Genomic DNA, 20,545 nt, shown 5'->3' with positions numbered 1-20,545 from the left:
TTATTTATAAAGATAAATATTTGTACAAAATCTGAGGGAATACATTAATATATATATATATTTTTTTACATTGATATAAATATCAGAACACAGAATATCTGCCCTGTGACATTTTGAACACAAGTCTCAACTTCCGCTGTGCCTAGTCTGATTGGTTGTTAATTTTGTGAAAAGGCGGAACATCCGATCTACTTGAGAGAACTGGCCAATGGCCAACGTGCATTAATGGCCTTTTCGCTGCTGCAAATATGTCTATATTCTATATGCCTTTATGCACAAAAAGGAATCCACCTTTGAACAAATCGATACCTCTCCCTTGAAAGGTGCTTCAGTCGTAGTTGCAATTGTAAGTATGACAGACCATGGTATTTTTAATGATTGGGTTATAAAATATTACTATGGAGATCGGAAGCTTGTACAGTGTAGCTAAGCAATATATGAAGCTGTCATTTCTAGCTTGCTAGCAACGATGCTAATTTATACGTATAACTTAGCTACATATATTCACTTATTTTATGCATACCGTATTGAGAAATTATTGCTTGGTTGTCACTTTTACTCCAGGTGATATTAACTTGATCTCAATACGTTTGTTTTTGAGCTGGGAAATCCATTTATATGGCTATTGCGCAGCAGGAAAGCAAACACATTTTGACAATTTGTTACTAGTAGCTAGGTTATGCAACTTGTCAAACGTGCCATAATGTAAACAATAGCTATATTAGCCGTTTCCTTTTATCTAGCGAAGAAAGCGCATTGTTTGGTGGAAATTAAACGCTTTAGATCTGTTGCGGTGGGTGACGTTTTAAAATGAGTATGGCCTTATTGCTGTTACAGCATATTGAACGACTGCCATTCGTATTCCATTCACCCAGCTCAATGTAACATCGATAGGTTCCGGCTACTACATGATACTTGAATTTTCCATATACCCATCATGAGGTTGCTACAACCTAGCCTATGAATGAAAGTTTACAACGTAGGTTGAGAGAAAAATGTGAGTAATCAAGGTGACAGTGACACGTTCAATACCGTCTTGCACACGTGCCTGCATCTAGCTGATCTAGGGTGTAATCATTAGTCCAGTTGCAATCGAGAGTTTATATTTGACAAATGCAGTGATGTTTATTCCCTTTTTGTTCCGTTTAAGAAACGTTTTTCAACATAATCGGCTAAATTAAAACACCTCTGATCAAACACAGTTCACTTTAATAGCAGCCACATCCTCCTCTCACATTTTCTCTTCATGTGTGGACTTCAGTGCACATCAGCTGCCTGTGACCAGGTGAAAATACTTTTCCAAGCCAAACCTTCATATCGTAACTGCTAACCGCTACACACAGCCTACATTGTTGTCACCATATTAGCCAATGTCATAGTCAACATAGCTAATGGAACTAACTTGTTAGTAAACCCGCTACAATCATGCAGTACAGTGAGTGTACAGTCAGGAAGCAGTTTAGCTAGCAGTTACACCAGTGGGCCCCGGTAGCAATAAATAAACAAAACCAAAGGTTTACCTTGACTTAGAAGAGTTCCAGTGTTGGATAGACACAGCTAGCTAACATAGTTTAGCCTACCCAAACATAGGGATGCTTACTAGCTGCATTTGCTAGCTAAGTAAGTGAAAGAAAAAAAAATGTATAGCTCCCTCTCTCTTGCTTCTCATTCAGTTGGGAAGAAATGAATTAGTTAACTTTTAAGCTATATGTTTTTCTCACCACATTTCATGCACTGCAATGGTAGCTAGCTGTAGCTTATGCTTTCAGTATTAGATTAATTCTTATTCTTTGATTGGTTGGACAACATGTCAGGTCATGCTGCAAGAGCTCTGATAGGTTGGAGGACGTCCTCCGGAAGGTCTCATAATTACTGTGTACGTCTATGGAAGGGGTTGAGAATCATGAGCCTCCTGGGGTTTGTATTGAAGACAGTGTAGCCAGAGGATGATGGAAACTAGCTGCCCTCTGTGTACATCATGGTGCTACCCTACAGAGTGCTTTTGAGGCTACTGTAGTCCTTCATTGTGAAACAGTGTTTTATTCAATTATTTGGTGACATGTAAATATATATAGTATAGTTTTATCAAAAAATGTAGATTTAGATTTATTTATTTTTTTAACACTGAGGAGGCTGGTCCTCCCCTTCTTTCTCTAAGGAGCCTCCACTGCATTTAGTTAACAAAAACAGCTAGCTTGCTACCTGACATCAATGGTATTAATTGCGTAATTAGTTTCATACATGTGTCAGCGGCTTATTTGGAGATGCATGTTGTTTTTTCTACCTTACCCAACAGACCTGGATTTAGCAAGACTTTCTATATTGGTTTATGTAAGGACTAGTAGATCATAACATTGATTTACATTATTTCTAGGTGATTGTGATGCTGCTGGGGCAGAGAGTTTCATTCTTAATGACAATGACCAATAGAATCCACAGTGTTTTCATGTGTTCTGCATCTGAGAATTTGTGTGTGTGTGTGTTTTTTTTATATTCCAGGGTGTGATTACTTGTTGCAGCCCAGAGGAAACTGCCAGAGGGCAAGCCTTCATTCCAGACATCCCAGTTACAGTGTTAGGTATGGCAGGAGAGCCCTGCGATTCCAAATAGTGTAGAGTCAATGGATAAAGAGGGTGCATAGAAGGTGGAAAATATGTCTTACAGTAACAGGGAACTGGTGGTGTTTTTTATAAGCTATAAACTGTCCCAGAGAAATTATCCATGTTGTCAGTTGGTGCTGGAGGGTGCAAGTGGACGGACTGAGGGGGATGAAGCCATTGCAAATGGGTCTTTGGGGAACAACAGGAACGGCAGAAGCAATTTGGGTATGCCTTCCTCTGCACAAGGGGGAATTGAGGCGGTGAAAGCAGCACTACGGGACTCAGTGGATGAGTTTGAGCTGCGTTACACCCGCGCATTCAGTGATCTCTGCTCCCAGCTCCACATCACCCCTGCCACAGCCTACCACAGCTTTGAGAGTGTGATGGACGAAGTGTTCAGGGACGGGGTCAACTGGGGTCGCGTGGTGGGCCTGTTTGCTTTTGGCGGGGCCCTGTGCGTTGAGTGTGTTGAGAAGGATATGAGCCACCTGGTGACGCGCATCGCAGACTGGATGGCCACCTACCTGGACAACCATATCCAGCCCTGGATCCATAGCCAAGGAGGATGGGTAGGTTAGAGCTGATATTATACATCCACACATTCTATATCCTTGTTATGGAATTTTGTAATACATTCTCATTGTCAACACTATGGTGAGTGTGTGTGCCTCGTTTGCTGCACCCACTCTCTGTGAAATTGAGGATACCATGATCGACTACCCTAAAAGGAGAAGCTACAGAGGGGTATTGGGGTACACTGATGAGTTGCTAACACATAGTTCACTGTATTTATCTTCCTCTCTCTGTTCCCTGAAAGGACCGTTTTGCGGAGATCTTCGGCAGAGATGCAGCTGCAGATGTCCGACGGTCCCAGGAGAGCTTAAAAAAATGGCTGCTAGTTGGGGTGATGCTGCTTTCAGGAGTACTGGTCGGCACTCTCATCATGAAGAAATGCCAGTGAGTGGTGGAATAGGAGCGACATCTACTTTACCCCCAGCACATATAAACCCAGCACATATAAACGCAAAATCAATGAAAATAGAACTGAATAGTTTGTTTACATAAGCCCAGTCTGCTTGTGCACTGACAGAAACCTGATTAGTAGCCCTGGATATTGCTGTTTTTGGGCAATCAATATGTAGCTTGGTGAGCTGTTTTACTACTCACGTCTCCTGTCCTGCGCCCTTCTTTTTACATTTTAAAAGTGATACATATAATAACATTTTATTTTATATATATATATATATATATATATATATTATTTTTTTTCTTTACGTTGGTAAAGGGTGTTGCGTTCAAGACTAGAGATGCTTTAAATGGACCTGATAAGCTAAGAGTGAATGGGGAAAAATACAGCTTGTGTGATATATTGTTTTTGTGCTTTTAGGTTTGTGTGTTACCCTGTATACCCTAGGACCAACTACATACATTCTTTCCAAATGGACACTTGACATAACATTGAAGATTCTAAAATATTGTTTTTATTTAGTGTGCTCCAAGAAGTTAAACCAAACCTGTTTTCATTTGACATTTTCTTTAAGTGTTCCGTTCCTTCCTTGCTGTGCTGAAGTTTCAGGCATGCACTAAATAATAAAACATATTCATGTTTTATGTGTTTTTGTTTTATGTGATTCACTGACAATAGTACAACACAGAGAGTGAGAACACAGAGTAAGTGATACATTCAGATTGGCCACGCTGTATTCTCATATGCCATTAGGGGGTGCATGTGCTCAACAAATACAGTTTCTGGAGTTACTATTTTTCAGCCTCAACTCTGTGCAACATATCAGGAATAACTTGTCCTGTTTCCCAGAGAGTGTTGATCTGAAGAGTGTATCTCTAAAAATACTGCTAATGTCACATTGTCTCTCGAAGCTCTTTGCTAGTAGAGTTTGGAAATGGCTTACAACACTGATGGCAGTGAAACATCCAACTTGGCTTGGAATCCTAGTCCTGCTACCCTTGCACAATTAAAAGAAGCCATTGTAATCCCTTTGAATTTCATACTTGAATCTATAGTATGTAGTTGTAAATAATGTATATTTCCTGTTCTCATCCTACACCATGTAGTTGACTTAGAGAGCACATAGGTTGATAAACTTGTAGGTATTTCCAGATAATAACATACTACTGCATCTATTATTTGGCGCCTACGATATTAAAAACACACAACGAGATGGCTTCTCAAAGATGGAGGCTGAAAGTCTGAATGGAATAGACATGACAGATCTGGAAGGACTATATCGAGCAGGCTGGACCCAGCCTGTGGTTGCTAATCTCTCCCTGTCATTTGTTGCCTTTTCCGCAAACTATAGCTAGCCACACCAGCGGATAAAGCCAGTTAAGGAAATAAATTATGGAAACTCACCAGCTCCTCAGAGAATCTAACTCTTACTCGTCATATTCTCATGTCATATTCCCTACCTCTGCATCTGGCTTCCTTTTGAAAGCTTACAAAACTGTGAGCGGAATTAGCCCGAAGCAGATTATAGAGAATATTATAGAGAATATGTGTAGGGAATATACAGTATATAATATGAGTGATATTTATGGGAAATAAAGGCCTATTCTATATATAATATGAGTGATATTTATGGGAAATAAAGGCCTATTCTCTATACATCAGGCTTGGCCTCAATTCAGAAATTTGAAATGGACTCCCATTCAACTCACGAGTTGAAATTTGAATTTAATTAGTCACACCCCACAGGATGTACAATTTGAGTTTTAGTAACAGGAAGAATCATTTAATTCAGTGAAGTTCAAAGAAATTCAGTCATAGCACATGAGAGTTTCATTGAATCTGACAGGTCACACTTCCATACACCAAAGAATATACAGTGCCTTGCGAAAGTATTCGGCCCCCTTGAACTTTGCGACCTTTTGCCACATTTCAGGCTTCAAACATAAAGATATAAAACTGTATTTTTTTGTGAAGAATCAACAACAAGTGGGACACAATCATGAAGTGGAACGACATTTATTGGATATTTCAAACTTTAACAAATCAAAAACTGAAAAATTGGGCGTGCAAAATTATTCAACCCCTTTACTTTCAGTGCAGCAAACTCTCTCCAGAAGTTCAGTGAGGATCTCTGAATGATCCAATGTTGACCTAAATGACTAATGATGATAAATACAATCCACCTGTGTGTAATCAAGTCTCCGTATAAATGCACCTGCACTGTGATAGTCTCAGAGGTCCGTTAAAAGCGCAGAGAGCATCATGAAGAACAAGGAACACACCAGGCAGGTCCGAGATACTGTTGTGAAGAAGTTTAAAGCCGGATTTGGATACAAAAAGATTTCCCAAGCTTTAAACATCCCAAGGAGCACTGTGCAAGCGATAATATTGAAATGGAAGGAGTATCAGACCACTGCAAATCTACCAAGACCTGGCCGTCCCTCTAAACTTTCAGCTCATACAAGGAGAAGACTGATCAGAGATGCAGCCAAGAGGCCCATGATCACTCTGGATGAACTGCAGAGATCTACAGCTGAGGTGGGAGACTCTGTCCATAGGACAACAATCAGTCGTATATTGCACAAATCTGGCCTTTATGGAAGAGTGGCAAGAAGAAAGCCATTTCTTAAAGATATCCATAAAAAGTGTTGTTTAAAGTTTGCCACAAGCCACCTGGGAGACACACCAAACATGTGGAAGAAGGTGCTCTGGTCAGATGAAACCAAAATTTAACTTTTTGGCAACAATGCAAAATGTTATGTTTGGCGTAAAAGCAACACAGCTGAACACACCATCCCCACTGTCAAACATGGTGGTGGCAGCATCATGGTTTGGGCCTGCTTTTCTTCAGCAGGGACAGGGAAGATGGTTCAAATTGATGGGAAGATGGATGGAGCCAAATACAGGACCATTCTGGAAGAAAACCTGATGGAGTCTGCAAAAGACCTGAGACTGGGACGGAGATTTGTCTTCCAACAAGACAATGATCCAAAACATAAAGCAAAATCTACAATGGAATGGTTCAAAAATAAACATATCCAGGTGTTAGAATGGCCAAGTCAAAGTCCAGACCTGAATCCAATCGAGAATCTGTGGAAAGAACTGAAAACTGCTGTTCACAAATGCTCTCCATCCAACCTCACTGAGCTCGAGCTGTTTTGCAAGGAGGAATGGGAAAAAAATTCAGTCTCTCGATGTGCAAAACTGATAGAGACATACCCCAAGCGACTTACAGCTGTAATCGCAGCAAAAGGTGGCGCTACAGAGTATTAACTTAAGGGGGCTGAATAATTTTGCACGCCCAATTTTTCAGTTTTTGGTTTGTTAAAAAAGTTTGAAATATCCAATAAATGTCGTTCCACTTCATGATTGTGTCCCACTTGTTGATTCTTCACAAAAAAATACAGTTTTATATCTTTATGTTTGAAGCCTGAAATGTGGCAAAAGGTCGCAAAGTTCAAGGGGGCCGAATACTTTCGCAAGGCACTGTATCACTTTTCTCTGGAAACAATGTTGATATACTCTTAACCTTGTTGCTTAGAATGGACCATTATATTTCCACCAACCCTTTCATTTGTTTGGCTTATTGTTTAAGTCCTCGGGGTCAACCTGAGGGTGAAACTAATGCATTCTGGGAAATGTAGTATTTCCCCCATATTGTACAAAATGTGATTAATGAAATATAACTAAGAATAGTCACATACAGGATTTTATTTCCTTGATCATTCAGTAAGAGTTTGTCCTGAATATCAATTGTTTCAACAACATTTTATATGCATATACAGTACCAGTCAAAAGTTTGGACACGCCTACTCATCAAGGGTTTTTCTTTATTTTTACTATTTTCTACATTGTGGAATAATAGTGAAAACATCAAAACTATGAAATAACATGGAATCAGTAACCAAAAAAAGTGTTAAATCAAAATATATTTTATATTTGAGATTCTTCAAAGTAGCTGTTCTTGCCATAATATGGACTTGGTATTTTACCTAATAGGGCTATCTTCTGTATACCACCCCTACCTTGTCACAACACAGCTTATTGGTTCAAACACATTAAGAAATAAAGAAATTCAAGGCACACCTGTTAATTGAAATGCATTCCAGGTGACTACTTTATGAAGCTGGTTGAGAGAATGCCAAGAGTGTGCAAAGCTGTCATCAAGGCAATGTAATGAACACGATGGGAGACAGAAAGCTGGTTTCAATCGCAGGGCACAGCAGGTGTTTGTTGTAAAGGACCACTGGAGGAGGCAGGTAGCTGGGTCCAAGGGCAGGCAGAAGGTCATACACAGGGGGTCCAACAAGGCAACAGTATAGGCAGGTAATGTCATCCGGGAGATCAGGCAATAGGTTGATAACAGGAAATCCGATAGGCTAAGGTACAGGCAGGGAATATGCATCGTTAGTGAGTCACGCAAAAACTATTATACACGGGAGGATAACTTACAGGAAACCCAATGCTCCAAATAGAAGTGCGTCACAAAACAAACAATACCTCACAATGATGGGGTGCAAAAAACTGAACTAAATAGTATGTGATAATGACATACATGTGTGTGAACAGGTGATCAGAATTCAGGTGATTGGGTTCTGGAGAGGGAGCTGCGTTTAGGGGATCTATGTGTTTGAGAGTGTGAGCTGGAAAGTGACCTGCGTTCAGGGGATCTTGAGAGTGTGAGTTGGAAGCAGACGTTACATGCAAAGGGTGGCTACTTTGAAGAATCTCAAATATAAATTATATGTTGATTTGTTTAAGACTTTTTTGCATACTACATGATTCCATGTATGTTTTTAAATAGTTTTGATGTCTTCAGTATTATTCTACATTCTTCTAGAAAATAGTGAGATTTAAGAAAAACCCTTGAATGTGTAGGTGTGCCCAAACTTTTGACTGGTGCTGTATATAACGACATGCTTGATGTTTTATGTACAATATGTATATTTGTATAGACTACACCTAGAAGAGGCATTTGAATTTAATTTCACTGAATTCAATTATATTTATTTTAATTCAAATTGCAATTCTGTATCCTGTTGACTACTTCAATTCAAATTAAATCATTTAATTAGAATTTATTAGGCATTCTCAATTCAATTCTGAATTGAGCCCAAAGCTGCTATACATGATCTTGACACTATGGTCAGAGAGCCCTGGACATAAGAGAGTTCTGGAAGTCATACTGTATGAAGTTTATTTTTGGACATGTAAAAGCAGGCTAAAGATGATTATGACCCCTTCTCATAATGAAAGTGGATGTAAGCTTGAGCCTAGGTGGCATGTCCAGAGGTTCACTGGTTCTTCTTGCAACAGGGTGGTGTGCTGACAAGGCTGAAACAGAATGTTGCATGAATAAAGACACAACTATGCAAATGAATGTTTACATCTAGATCTGGTCCATTGAATCTATTTGTGTGGATTTGTGTCCACAGCTTGTGTAGGTTGTAAGCATGACGCAGTGTGAAGTGCAAGAAATATACAGTAATACCGAAGTAAGAAAACGTGTATGCAGAGAGGTGCTCACAACTGTAGCCTTCTTTATGGTCATGCCTCATGAATAGCTTGATTTAGTTTTTGATTTAAAGTGACTGTTATCATACTACCATTTATTAGCTTTATATTATCATTGGATCACTATTACTGTACTAATCATTATTGTTCAATTGATTGGTCTCTTTAGATTGATTAGTCTGTTTATTGTTAGATCGGGCCTATTCATTCATGCATGGGCGTTGGGCTTAGTACCTGTGTGCTCTGCAGAGCCTGTGAGTGAGTAACTGCGGGGGGAGTGTGTATGACTGGCTTTTGGCAGCAGGTGGGTGGTTTACAGTGTGTGGCTTCAGTGATAAGTTATCAGTAGTCAGACAGCCACTGTACTGAACAACCCCAACCCTACTCCCCACCGCGGACTGAAAAATACACTTTCGAGGTCACAACTTCTATATTATATTGGGTTATACTTGTCCATACCTATATGTATAATTTAGTCTAGTTCAGCTATGTTACAAAAAAAAGGTCCAGTGCGACAGTTAGATTATAGCACATGATATTGATTTTGCCTTTGGCTATATCTGTAAGCACATTTTAATCAGTATATACAACTTTGATATCATATTTGTCTCTGATTCATTACAAAGCACATTATGATTGTTGTTTATACATTACCTTTTTGCATTCAATTTTTTGAAAATGTATTAAAAATAAAAAACAGAAATACTTTATTTTCACAAGTATTCAGACTCAAAATTGAGCTCAGGTGCATCCTGTTTCCATTGATCATCCTTGAGATGTTTCTACAACTTGATTGGAGTCCCCTTGTGGTAACTTCAATTGATTGGACATGATTTGGAAAGGCACACACCTGTCTATTTAAGGTCCCACAGTTGACAGTGCATATCAGAGCAAAAACCAAGCCATGAGGTCAAAGGAATTTTCCGTAAGATCTCCGAGACAGGATTGTGTCGAGGCACAGATCTGAGGAAGTGTACATCATTCTTAAATGGAAGAACTTTGGAATCACCAAGACTCTTCTTAGAGCTGTCCGCCCGGTCAGCACTCCACCAATCAAGCCAAACTGAGCAATCGGGGGAGAATGGCCTTGGTCGGGGAGGTGACCAAGAACCCGATGATCACTTTGACAGAGCTCCAGAATTCCTCTGTGGAGATGGCAGAACCTTCAAGAAGGAGAACCATCTCTGCAGCACTCCACCAATCGGCCAGGCGGAAGACACTCCTCAGTAAAAGGCACGACAGCCTACTTGGAGTTTGCCAAAAGGCACCTAAAGGACTCTGATCATGAGAAACAAGATTCTCTGGTCTGATGAAACCAAGATTGAAGTCTTTGGCCTGAATGCCCTAGCGTTACGTCTGGAGGAAACCTGGCATCATCCCTACGGTGAAGCATGGTGGCGGCAGCATCATGCTTTGGGATGTTTTTCAGCGGCAGGGACTGGGAGACTAATCAGGATCTAGGGAAAGATGAAGGGAGCAATGTACAGAGACATCCTTGATGAAAACATACTCCAGATTGGGGCGAAATGTTCACCTCAGGCTGGGGCGACGGTTCACCTTCCAACAGGAAAACGACCCTAAGCACACAGCCAAGACAACACAGGAGTGGATCGGGACAAGTCTCTGAATGTCTTTGAGTGGCCCAGCCAGAGCCTGGACTTGAACCCGATAGAACATCTCTGGAGAGACCTGAAAATAGCTGTGCAGCGGTGCTCCCCATCCAACCTGACAGAGCTTGAGAGGATCTGCAGAGAAGAATGGGAGAAACTCCCCAAATACAGGTGTACCAAGCTTGTAGCTTCATACCCAGGAAGACTCAAGGCTGTATATTCGCTGCCAAATGTGCTTCAACAAAGTACTGAGTAAAGGGTTATGTAACTGAAATATCATATTTTTAAAAATATATAAATTAGCAAACATTTCTTAAAACCTGTTTTTGCTTTGTCATAATGGGGTGTTGTGTGTAGATTGAGGGGGGAAAAAGCAATTTAACCCATTTTTGAAAGAAACTGAAACATCACAAAGTGGAAAAAGTCAAGGGGTCTGTATGCACTGTACATATAGTTAGGGGTAAAATGACTAGGCAACAGGATAGATAATAAACAGTATCAGCAACTTATGTGATGAGTCAAAAGAGTGCAAAAAGTGTCAATGCAGATAGTCCGGGTAGCTATTTGGTTAACTATTTAGCAGTCTCATGGCATGGGGGTAGAAGCTGTTCAGGGTGCTGTTGGTTCCGATGTTGGTGCATCGGTACGGCTTGCCGTGCGGTAGCAGAGAGAATAGTCTATGACTTGGGTGGCTGGACTGGTTAACAATTTTTAAGGCCTTCCTATGACACCACCTGGTATAGATGTCCTGGATGGCAGGGAGCTCGGCCCCAGTGATGTACTTGGCCTTATGCACTACCCTCTGTAGCGTCTTGCAGTCAAATGCCAAGCAGTTGCCATATCAAGCGGTGATGCAGCCAGTCAAGATGCTCTCAGTGGTGCAGCTGTATAACTTTTTGAGGATCTGAGGACCCATGGCAAATCTTTCCAGCCTCCTGTGGGGGAAGAGGCGTTGGTATGCCTAATTCACGACTGTGTTGGTGTTTGTGGACCATGTTAATTCCTTAGTGATGTGGACACTGAGGAACTTGAAGCTCTCAACCTGCTCCACTACAGCCCCTGGTACCACATTGTCAGGTTACTGACCTCCCTATAGGCTGTCTCTTCGTCATCGATGATCAGGCCTACCACCGTCAAGTTGTCAGAAAACTTAATGATGGTGTTGAAGACGGAGAACAGTAGGGGACTAAGCAAATACCCCTGAGGGGCCCCCATGTTGAGGGTCAGCATGGCAGATGTGTTGTTGCCTACTCTCATAACATAGAGGCGGCCTGTGAGGGGGTCCGGTATCGAGTTACAAAGGGAGGTGTTCAGTCCCAGGGTCCTGAGATTAGTGATGATCTTTGAGGGCACTTTAGTGTTGACCGCTAAGCTGTAGTTGATGAACAGCATTCTCACAGATGTGTTCCTCTTGTCCATGTGGGAGAGGGCAGTGTGGAGTGCAATAAAGATTGCACTCCACACATCCCCTCTCCCTAAATTCTGGGGTGGGTCCAGGGTGCCTGGGATGATGGTGTTGATGTGAGCCATGATCAGCCTTTCAAAGCATTTCATGGCAACAGATGTGAGTGCTACGGGGCGATAGTCATTTAGACAGGTTACCTTGGTGTTCTGGGGCACAGGAACAATGGTGGTCTGCTTGAAACATGTAGGTTTCAAGCAGACCAGCGCATGTTCTGAGTACACGTCCTGGTAATCTCTCCCTGTGGATTTGTGAATGTTAACCTGTTTAAGGTCTTACTCACATCGGCAACGGAGAGCGAGATCACAAAGTCGTCTGGAACAGCTGATGCTTTCTCATGCATGGTTCAGTGTTGCTTGCCTCAGAGCGAGCATAGAAGGCATTAAGCTCGTCAGTGGGCAGTTCGCGGCTGGGTTTCCCTTTGTAATCCGAGATAGTTTGCAAACCCTGCCACATCCACGAGCATCAGAGCCGGCATAGTAGGATTTGATCTTAGTCCTGTATTTATGCTTTGCCTGTTTGATGGCTCGTCGGAGGTCGTTGCAGGATTTCTTATAAGCTTCTGGATTAGTGTATCGCATGAAAACGGCAGCTCTAGCCGTTAGCTCAGTGAGGATGTTGCCTGTAATGGCTTCTGGGTGGGATATGTATGTACGATGTTGTCGATGCGCTTATTAATGAAGCCGGTAACTGATGTGGTAAACTCCTCAATATTATCGGATGAATCCCGGAACATATTCCAGTTTGTGCTAGCAAAACAGTCTTGTAGCTTAGCATCCACTCGAGACTTCCTTAACATTAGAGATTACGCACCAGCTTTTCTTAACAAAGAGAAACACCCCTCTCCCTCATCTTTCCCGAGGCTGCCGACCAGTCTTGACGATGCATAGAAAAGTCAGCGATATGTATATTATCCATGTCCTTGTTCAGCCACGACTCCATGAAATATAGAATATTACACTTCTTCATATAGTTATGTTTAGTTGAGTGTGTGTGTACCAGCTTGTGTGTCGATTTTTGTTGACCTAACGGTAGGTAATGCCACATCAATCTAAATGTAGAACCTGGCACACCTTTCTCACTTGAGTTGAATGTTTTGTCACTTTACCGCTGCTTAATGGAAAACTGAGGATTTGCATGTCCGGTGCTCCCAATACAATTCCACTGTCAGTCCTTACCCCCAACAGAGCCTGGACAAAGAAACCATTATACCTCAGTGAGTGAAGGTACAATGCCACTATAGTGACTCACCACAGCACCTGAAAGAGTGCAGAAAATTTAAATACCATTTACACGTTGAAAACGATAAACGTGTGCCTCAAACCCAGGAATTTGTATAGTAAATAATCAGAAACAGTTTTTTTAATTTTACCATTCATGTTTTATTGTTTATGAGGAGCTTGTAAGAAATTACAAATATAGAAATGTAGCAAATACAAAACAATTCACATTTTAATGCCCTTTCACCTTCAACTAAAATCATAAACATTTGAAAAGGGATATATGGCAACTTTAGTCCACACAATTCGGTACGTATTTACGAAATACAGATAGCTACAAGTTCATACCAGTGTTACCCGTATCAATGATTACAGTGGGAAGTTTAAACTTTACCTTTAAAGTTTTAGTTTTCATAAAAATAGAATATGCCTTTAACAAAATACAATCAAATCCTTCCATAAAAGTTTTTATTTTTTGATCTTGTAAAAATGTGCAGTATTATGTCCAGTGTTAAGACAAGATCAACTTCACACATAAAATAGGAAGGAAAAAAGTATAAATGCATTTATGTACAAGGCATCCATTGCTACAAAGAAGCTATTCCTCAGTAGGCGAGTTTGTGTCTGTACTGTATGTGCTGTATGTTGCCTTTATGGGTCTGAATGTGTCTAGGTCTGTTTCACACCAGTGTGGGCACCATGCCAGTGTTTGGGTGATGGGTGTAAGACAGGCTGACAGACGGGTGCAGGCCGGAGGGTGGGGAGAGGAAGTGAGGGGTGTGGCTGTAGGAGAGCTGTGACCCTGGACCCAGCGAGTAGGGGCCTCCGTGGTCATCGAGGGGGGGACCCTGTGAAAGGTCAGGGTACTGCTCCAACATGGCGCTCTTCTTGCCCTTCTTGTTCTTGTTGGACGCTTTACGGTTTCGTGTTTGGATACCATCTTTCTTCATAGTAAGGGGTCTGTTGACCTGTCAAAAGAGAAGTGTACCTTAATTTCACATACATCAATTAGTACATTCTCTTTCTTATTAACCTGATACTACTATACTACAGGGGGTAGATTAAAAAAAACTCTCCATTGAGGTTAACATTTAGGGTTTAAGTTCAAGTTTATGTTCAATGACTTGGGTTCAGAATCAGTAGCTTTGGGTTGTGTGGGGTTTTGCCGTTTCAATCACTGAGGAAGTGCTAGCTACAAATGGTAATAGTAGTTCTCTAGCTAATTGAGAACAGTCAATGTATCTTGTTCATTGACTCACGTTGTGCAGCTTGAAGTAGAGTCCACAGGCGTTGCACACAGGCTCACCCCTGGCGTTCCGTCTCCACAGCGTGGTGGTGCTGGTGTGACAGTTGGCACATTGAGTCCCGGCCCGCTTGCTGACAATCTGAAACAGAGAGAGAGAAAGATAAGTCAATTCTGTAGATTAAAGATGAGCTCCAATGTTTATTTGGATTCATTGTTTTTTTCGATCAATTGATTGGCATGTCAAACACCATGGAATTTACAACGGATTATTATCATATCTTATCCGGTCCTTGTGCCATATCATACCAGTCTTTTCTTTGGTCGGATCAGGGGACGATTTTGGCCATTCATCTTATGGTAAAGCCCACAGGCGTTACACAGGTAGTGTCCTGTTCCATCTCGACGCCATAGAGGGGTGGCAGTGGCTCCACAGTTGACACACTCTCTGGCCTCTGCCACAAATCACAGACACACAAATCATTATCTGGAATCCCACAGGACGTTCAGAGGACAGAGTAAAACTACTTAGATGGGATAGCATGGATATGATGCATGATGCTCACCTGGTGGAGACAGCCTCATCTTATTACGTAGTTTGGGGGAGTAGGAGGAGGGGCTCATCCATGCCCCTGGGGAGGAGTATAGGCCTGCCATTGTGTAGTCCTGTGGAGAGGTCATGTACGAGCTGTAGGGGCCCAGCATGTGTGAATGGGAGTGGGGAGATGGTGTGCACACACTCCCAGCAGCAGAAGTCAGATTCATAAAACTGCTTCCACCACCTCCACCCAAAGGACTCAAGCGCTCGGCCTTCAGGGCCTCCTGAAGCCTGGGACTCTCCTTACCATCCCTACCTGGAGAGGAGTACCCATCTCTGGAGGTGAACGTGGACGTGGCGCTGGAGGCATAAAGGGAGGTTGGGGTGTATGGGTGCAGAGGAGTCTTAGTAAAAGGATTGCTGGTCCAGGTAGAGGATGATGGGTTGTATGGAGAGCTCAGTGAGTGGCTGCCAGGGCCATCCAGCCATTGAAGGTTGCTCAGGAGAGAGGGCGAGGAGTACACCTGGCGAACTGTATGAGAGAGAAGCAGTAGAGGGGCACAGTTGTCAGGGGAGTCCCTGATTACAGAAACTGTGCATTATTTTAAATTCAATATTAATTTACACTATGAAAGGTCAACATAAATGTTTTAAAGTTATGTTATGTTCCTCGCTTCTGACCTGAGCTCTGTCTGTAGCCTGATGGAGCCCTGCTGTGGCTGGGGTTGGAGAAGTAGGAGGGAAGGCTGGTGTAGTCAGTCTCAGGGTTGGAGAAGAAGGACTCTCCCTCCTCTCCTGGAGGTAGTAAGCCAGGCTCTGAGGAGAAGCTGGCCAGGGGATCAGAGCTGAGCAGAGCCGGAGACACCCAGTGAGACTGTTCAGAGGAATCCTCCATTCTTACAGAGATAACCACTAACTCTGAAACAACAGAAAAGATTAGGAGAAACCTAATTATTCCTAGTTGGAACCTGATTAGGAGCTATAGCAACAACCAGACAGTAGCAGCATCTCAGTAGGCTGATGTGAAGTGTTTACAAATACTGTTTTTTGTGAGGCTGCCATTTTAAAGAAACACATGTAACTTCAAGACATGAAGGTCACTCAACAGCAGCAGGTTTTCAAACTTCCCTTTCAAGGATCCTCATTTGACTGTGGCTGAAAGTAGACCCTAAAAATAAATAGGCCTATCTGTAACTACAAACAGTGAACAAACGTTTGCTTACAACCAATGACCTTTATAGGAATTCCTATTTAGGGCTCACAAGTGGGGCAGCAGTCTAAGGCACTGCATCTCTGTGCTAGAGTTGTCACTACAGACACCCTTGTTTGAATCCAGGCTGTATCACAATCAGCCGTGACTGGGAGTCCCATAGGGCGGCGCACAATTGGCCCAGCGTCGTCCGGGTTTGGCCGTTGTAGGCCGTCATTGTAAATAACAATTTGTTCTTAACTGACTTGCCTAGTTAAATAAAGGTTAAATGTCAAAACAGAATGTGATTTCTAAGGAAAGCAAATATAAATGTAGTAATGAAATTGAAAACAGTTCATTAGATGGCAATAATCTAGATGTTCAGCATTTAGATCATTTGATGTAGTTCAGTGACAATTTAGCATAACATAAAGTGCATAAGCCTAGTATAAATGAGTTTATTGTGTAGTGGAGGGTAAACGCAAATAAACACAGTTACCCCCCCTTACAGTTTCCACACTTTTTGCCGAAAAATACACTTAATGTATTGGAAGCGTTACTTTTTTCCCCATGACCGGCGATCACAGTTGTTTGCCCACCTATTTCTTTTTTTAACCACTACATCGGGATCACATTCACTGTAGTGGCTAATTGATTATATAATGTAACAGAGAGTGCTTCTAACCAAAACAAATGATACATCTATGGAAATAACAGAAGTAGTGTCTGCTCTGGAACACACCGTGCACGTTGTCAGTAGTAGAGACAATGTTCACCCATATCTTTATTAACTAGTGATAAGAGGAAAGAGGAGCCTGATAGGGTCTGATAGAGTCTGAGAAAATCAGATAGAGCACATTATTGTCATACTAAATATACCCAGCACCAGTGATGCGACGGAACCCCAACCCTAATCTCATCTGATTAATAGAAATGTGTTGTCGCACAATTACTGCTGACTACCACCCGGCAGACCATACAAAACCACTGTCATGGAACTTCTCTGAATAACAAACAGTGCAGAATAAATCAATGCTATCACTGCAACAACAACAACAAAACAATTTCCTTAATAACCACATTAGGAAAAAAGTGACATTTCACTCTCATATTTGCAATGGAATTTACTCTCGTTTGTATACCAGCCATTATGGCAAAAATAATTAGACATTAACATTTTAATTAATTAACATTTTTCGAATTAGAAAGTAAATTCATTAAATGAAAATGCTTGATAAATTCACATCCATGAACATCCATGCACCATTTCTCCACAACACATGTTGATAAGTATACTCTTGTCTGTGTAGAAATAATTCAACCATCTACTCATTGACTGTAACTGTAGGATTGCAGTCGTGGTTACCAAAATGTAAAATTATCTAAAGAGGTCATTGCTACTCACCACTACCATCTCACATATGGTTGCAGCCAATCAAACAACTAATGGTCTGGAGTAATACAGAAGGCTAACTTCCACAGGTTTCAGGTAGACACCATTACACTTGTGATCCTCCACTATCATTCAGGCTGATATTGTGAACACTATTAGAAAAAAAAGGTGCTATCTAGAACCTTTAAGGGTTCTTCGGCTGTCCCCAGAGGAGAACCCTTTGAATAACCCCTTCCTACACGTGGTTCTACATGGAACCCAAAATGCAAAAGGGTTCTACATGGAATCAAAAAGGGTTCTCCTATGGGGACAGCCGAAGAACCCTATTAGAACCGTTTTTTTCTAAGAGTGTACAGTGGCACTGTAATGTGACAGAAACGCTGCACCTACCTGAGGTCCTTGTGAAGAGTGGATGTCAAAGGAGAGCAGAGGATGGCCGCAGTACAGGATACCCAGCTAGGTGAGAGATTGAGAGAACACACCACCCTGAGGTTCCAGTGTCTGGATCTATGTCTGTGTGGGCAAATCGCCAGAAGAATAACTGAGGTCTTGTACCCCTCGAAAAAATGACTGAGGTTAACGTTAGAAAGGGAGCGATGGGAGGGGTTAGGAAGAACTCTTTTGAAAGACACACCTCCTGGTCCTGCTATACCAAGAGACATCAAATTTGTCTGCTTGGGTAGACTCACTATAGTCAGTCACAACTACAAATTGTCAGTAAATATATACCCAGAAACTCCTTATAATCATTATATACCTCTGTGTTATTGACAGGAATGGTAAACAGGAACATTTTAACATTATTGGTATACGATTTATGTGAAGGAACTGTTGTATAAAAAAAGGGGAGTTGACGGTATTAAAATGACTTGTGTGTTAATGTGACTTGTTTCAGTTATATCTCGACCAATATCTTAGACTAGTAAGATATCCAAGTCAGCATTTCACTGCCTCCATTAGACTTTTGCGCTTTGGAATCTCTTCTCAGTATTTGCTCCTGAATTACAATCTTTATTGAGTCATGCAGCCAGCTTACAGCAGGGACTGTTTTTGTCTGTTGATGGATATGCATACAATGCAGATAAGACCAGACACACATGGAAAAAGGAGAGGCGGGCATTTAAACAAAGCAAGTGAAAAATGCAAAGAATACATTTCTCTGTGGTTCAGCACAGCTTAGAGTGGAGGACAGTAATGCAAATTGGGAGAGGTGCTTCAATCATGGAGAGAGATATGGTCTGGACACAGGTAGGCTTCAGACAGGCCTCACTCTGTCACAGTCATTTGGTAGTCAAAGCATCCCCCACTTTCCTCCTCCTTTGTTCATTTACAGTTTTCAGGGAAATTAGGAGAGAGTTAGAGAGAAGTGAACCTTTTAATTGCACAAGAAACACGTCCTACTGTAGCTCACTGCCTGTAACTGTCTTTTTTGAAGAAGAACAGACTTTACCTGAACAACTGCTGTATAGTCCCTGTTCCTATAATGGTGGTGAAAGAGAGCATTCAAATACACAATATTCAAATTTGAACAATACTGAGGAAATATACAGTGTTGATTGATGAATGAAGCATTAAATCCAAAGTCGTAGAGATCATTTTCAGCCTTATGGCTCACTCAACGAAAGGGAGAAACATTGAAGATGAGAGCGAGAGGATGAGGTGGTCCTGACTGTGTACAGCTGGGTTTGTGTGAGGAAAGGAGAGTGGTGGAGAGCGGTGGCGAGGGATGTGGCTGGTGGCACTCTGTCAGCGAGCTGCTTGTCTCTGATAAGAGGTTATCAAGATGAAAGGGGGAGGCCAGGAATTACACTGTCACCCAGTAAACACAGAGGAATAAAGGCACCCTGCAAAGCCATGCCACTCATAATACACATGTGTATGAGTGGAAAAAAACATTTACACACACAAATATACATCTCTGTCTTTGCACTGGCAATCGCCGTAAAACACACACACACACACACACACACACACACACACACACACACACACACACACACACACACACACACACACACACACACAGACACACACACACACACACACACACACACACACACACATAAATATATCTGAAACTGAAAAAGTATAACCTATATTATACAGTTAAGCAATTTTATCATAATAGAATTGGTTATACCATGATGATGGGGGGTGCAGGGGACACAGCGGGTGGCCATTGAGGTCAAACCTCCAATTCCCAAGAAACAGTCTTCTTTGTATGCAGTAGTCTTATCTTTACCACACAGAGGCTGCTGAGCCATTCTCAGACACTGGTATACACCCGGGACTACTGTGCCCCCCCCTTTCTCTCTTGCTAACTCTCAGACATGCTGTGTCTCTGTGTACATGAAGTGTGCGCTGTCAGAGAAAAATTGTCTAGGGCATCTACACAGTTATAACAGTAAAAACTGGGATTATTACACAAATCATTTAAAATTATTACTAATGAAATATTTACTCAATAATGGTCAATCACAAATTATAGGCTGGTACCACACCCCAACTGCCAGAAAACCCTGACACACCCCAACATATTTGTGTGTATAAAACTCTAAGCAAGGCTATTGTCAGCGCTTCATCTGATAAATACAAGATATGCGTCTTACACAGGCCCTGGAAGAGAAGGGCACATCTTAGCAACAGCCATATTCACAGAGCTTTGTTTTTAAGATATTTTATTGCAATACAAAAAATTACATAAATATGTAATTAAAATGTTTCACTGCCATTTTGTTGTTGTAGTTCTCCAAGTTGTCATTATTATTCTAAATATAAAAATCAGAACAACAAATATTTGTTATACTGT

The 20,545-nt window shown here is 41.5% G+C and overlaps 2 protein-coding genes across 2 annotated transcripts; one reads left to right on the top strand and one right to left on the bottom strand.

Moving 5' to 3' along the window:
• The first annotated feature begins 153 nt into the window (after positions 1-153).
• LOC110527901 (bcl-2-like protein 1) lies at positions 154-4,211 on the top strand. The gene is made up of 3 exons (XM_090241016.1): positions 154-346; positions 2,500-3,169; positions 3,418-4,211. The coding sequence occupies exons 2-3, from the start codon at positions 2,654-2,656 to the stop codon at positions 3,559-3,561; spliced, it is 660 nt and encodes a 219-aa protein (XP_090097142.1). The 5' UTR covers positions 154-346; positions 2,500-2,653; the 3' UTR covers positions 3,562-4,211.
• Positions 4,212-13,510: 9,299 nt separating this feature from the next.
• On the bottom strand, positions 13,511-19,484 carry LOC110527900 (GATA-binding factor 3). The gene is made up of 7 exons (XM_021609501.3): positions 19,187-19,484; positions 18,127-18,249; positions 15,836-16,072; positions 15,183-15,686; positions 14,926-15,071; positions 14,633-14,758; positions 13,511-14,341 (listed from the first exon to the last, which is right to left on the bottom strand). Exons 3-7 carry the CDS (start codon positions 16,047-16,049, stop codon positions 14,054-14,056), a joined length of 1,278 nt encoding a protein of 425 aa, XP_021465176.3. The 5' UTR covers positions 16,050-16,072; positions 18,127-18,249; positions 19,187-19,484; the 3' UTR covers positions 13,511-14,053.
• Positions 19,485-20,545: the final 1,061 nt, after the last annotated feature.

The sequence above is a fragment of the Oncorhynchus mykiss genome, chromosome 7 (assembly GCF_057628025.1).
Source record: "Oncorhynchus mykiss isolate SJ-2025 chromosome 7, ASM5762802v1, whole genome shotgun sequence".
NCBI classification, from domain to species: Eukaryota; Metazoa; Chordata; class Actinopteri; order Salmoniformes; family Salmonidae; genus Oncorhynchus; species Oncorhynchus mykiss.
The sequence above is the reverse complement of the archived record's forward strand: the minus strand, read 5'-3'. Positions and strand labels throughout refer to the sequence as shown.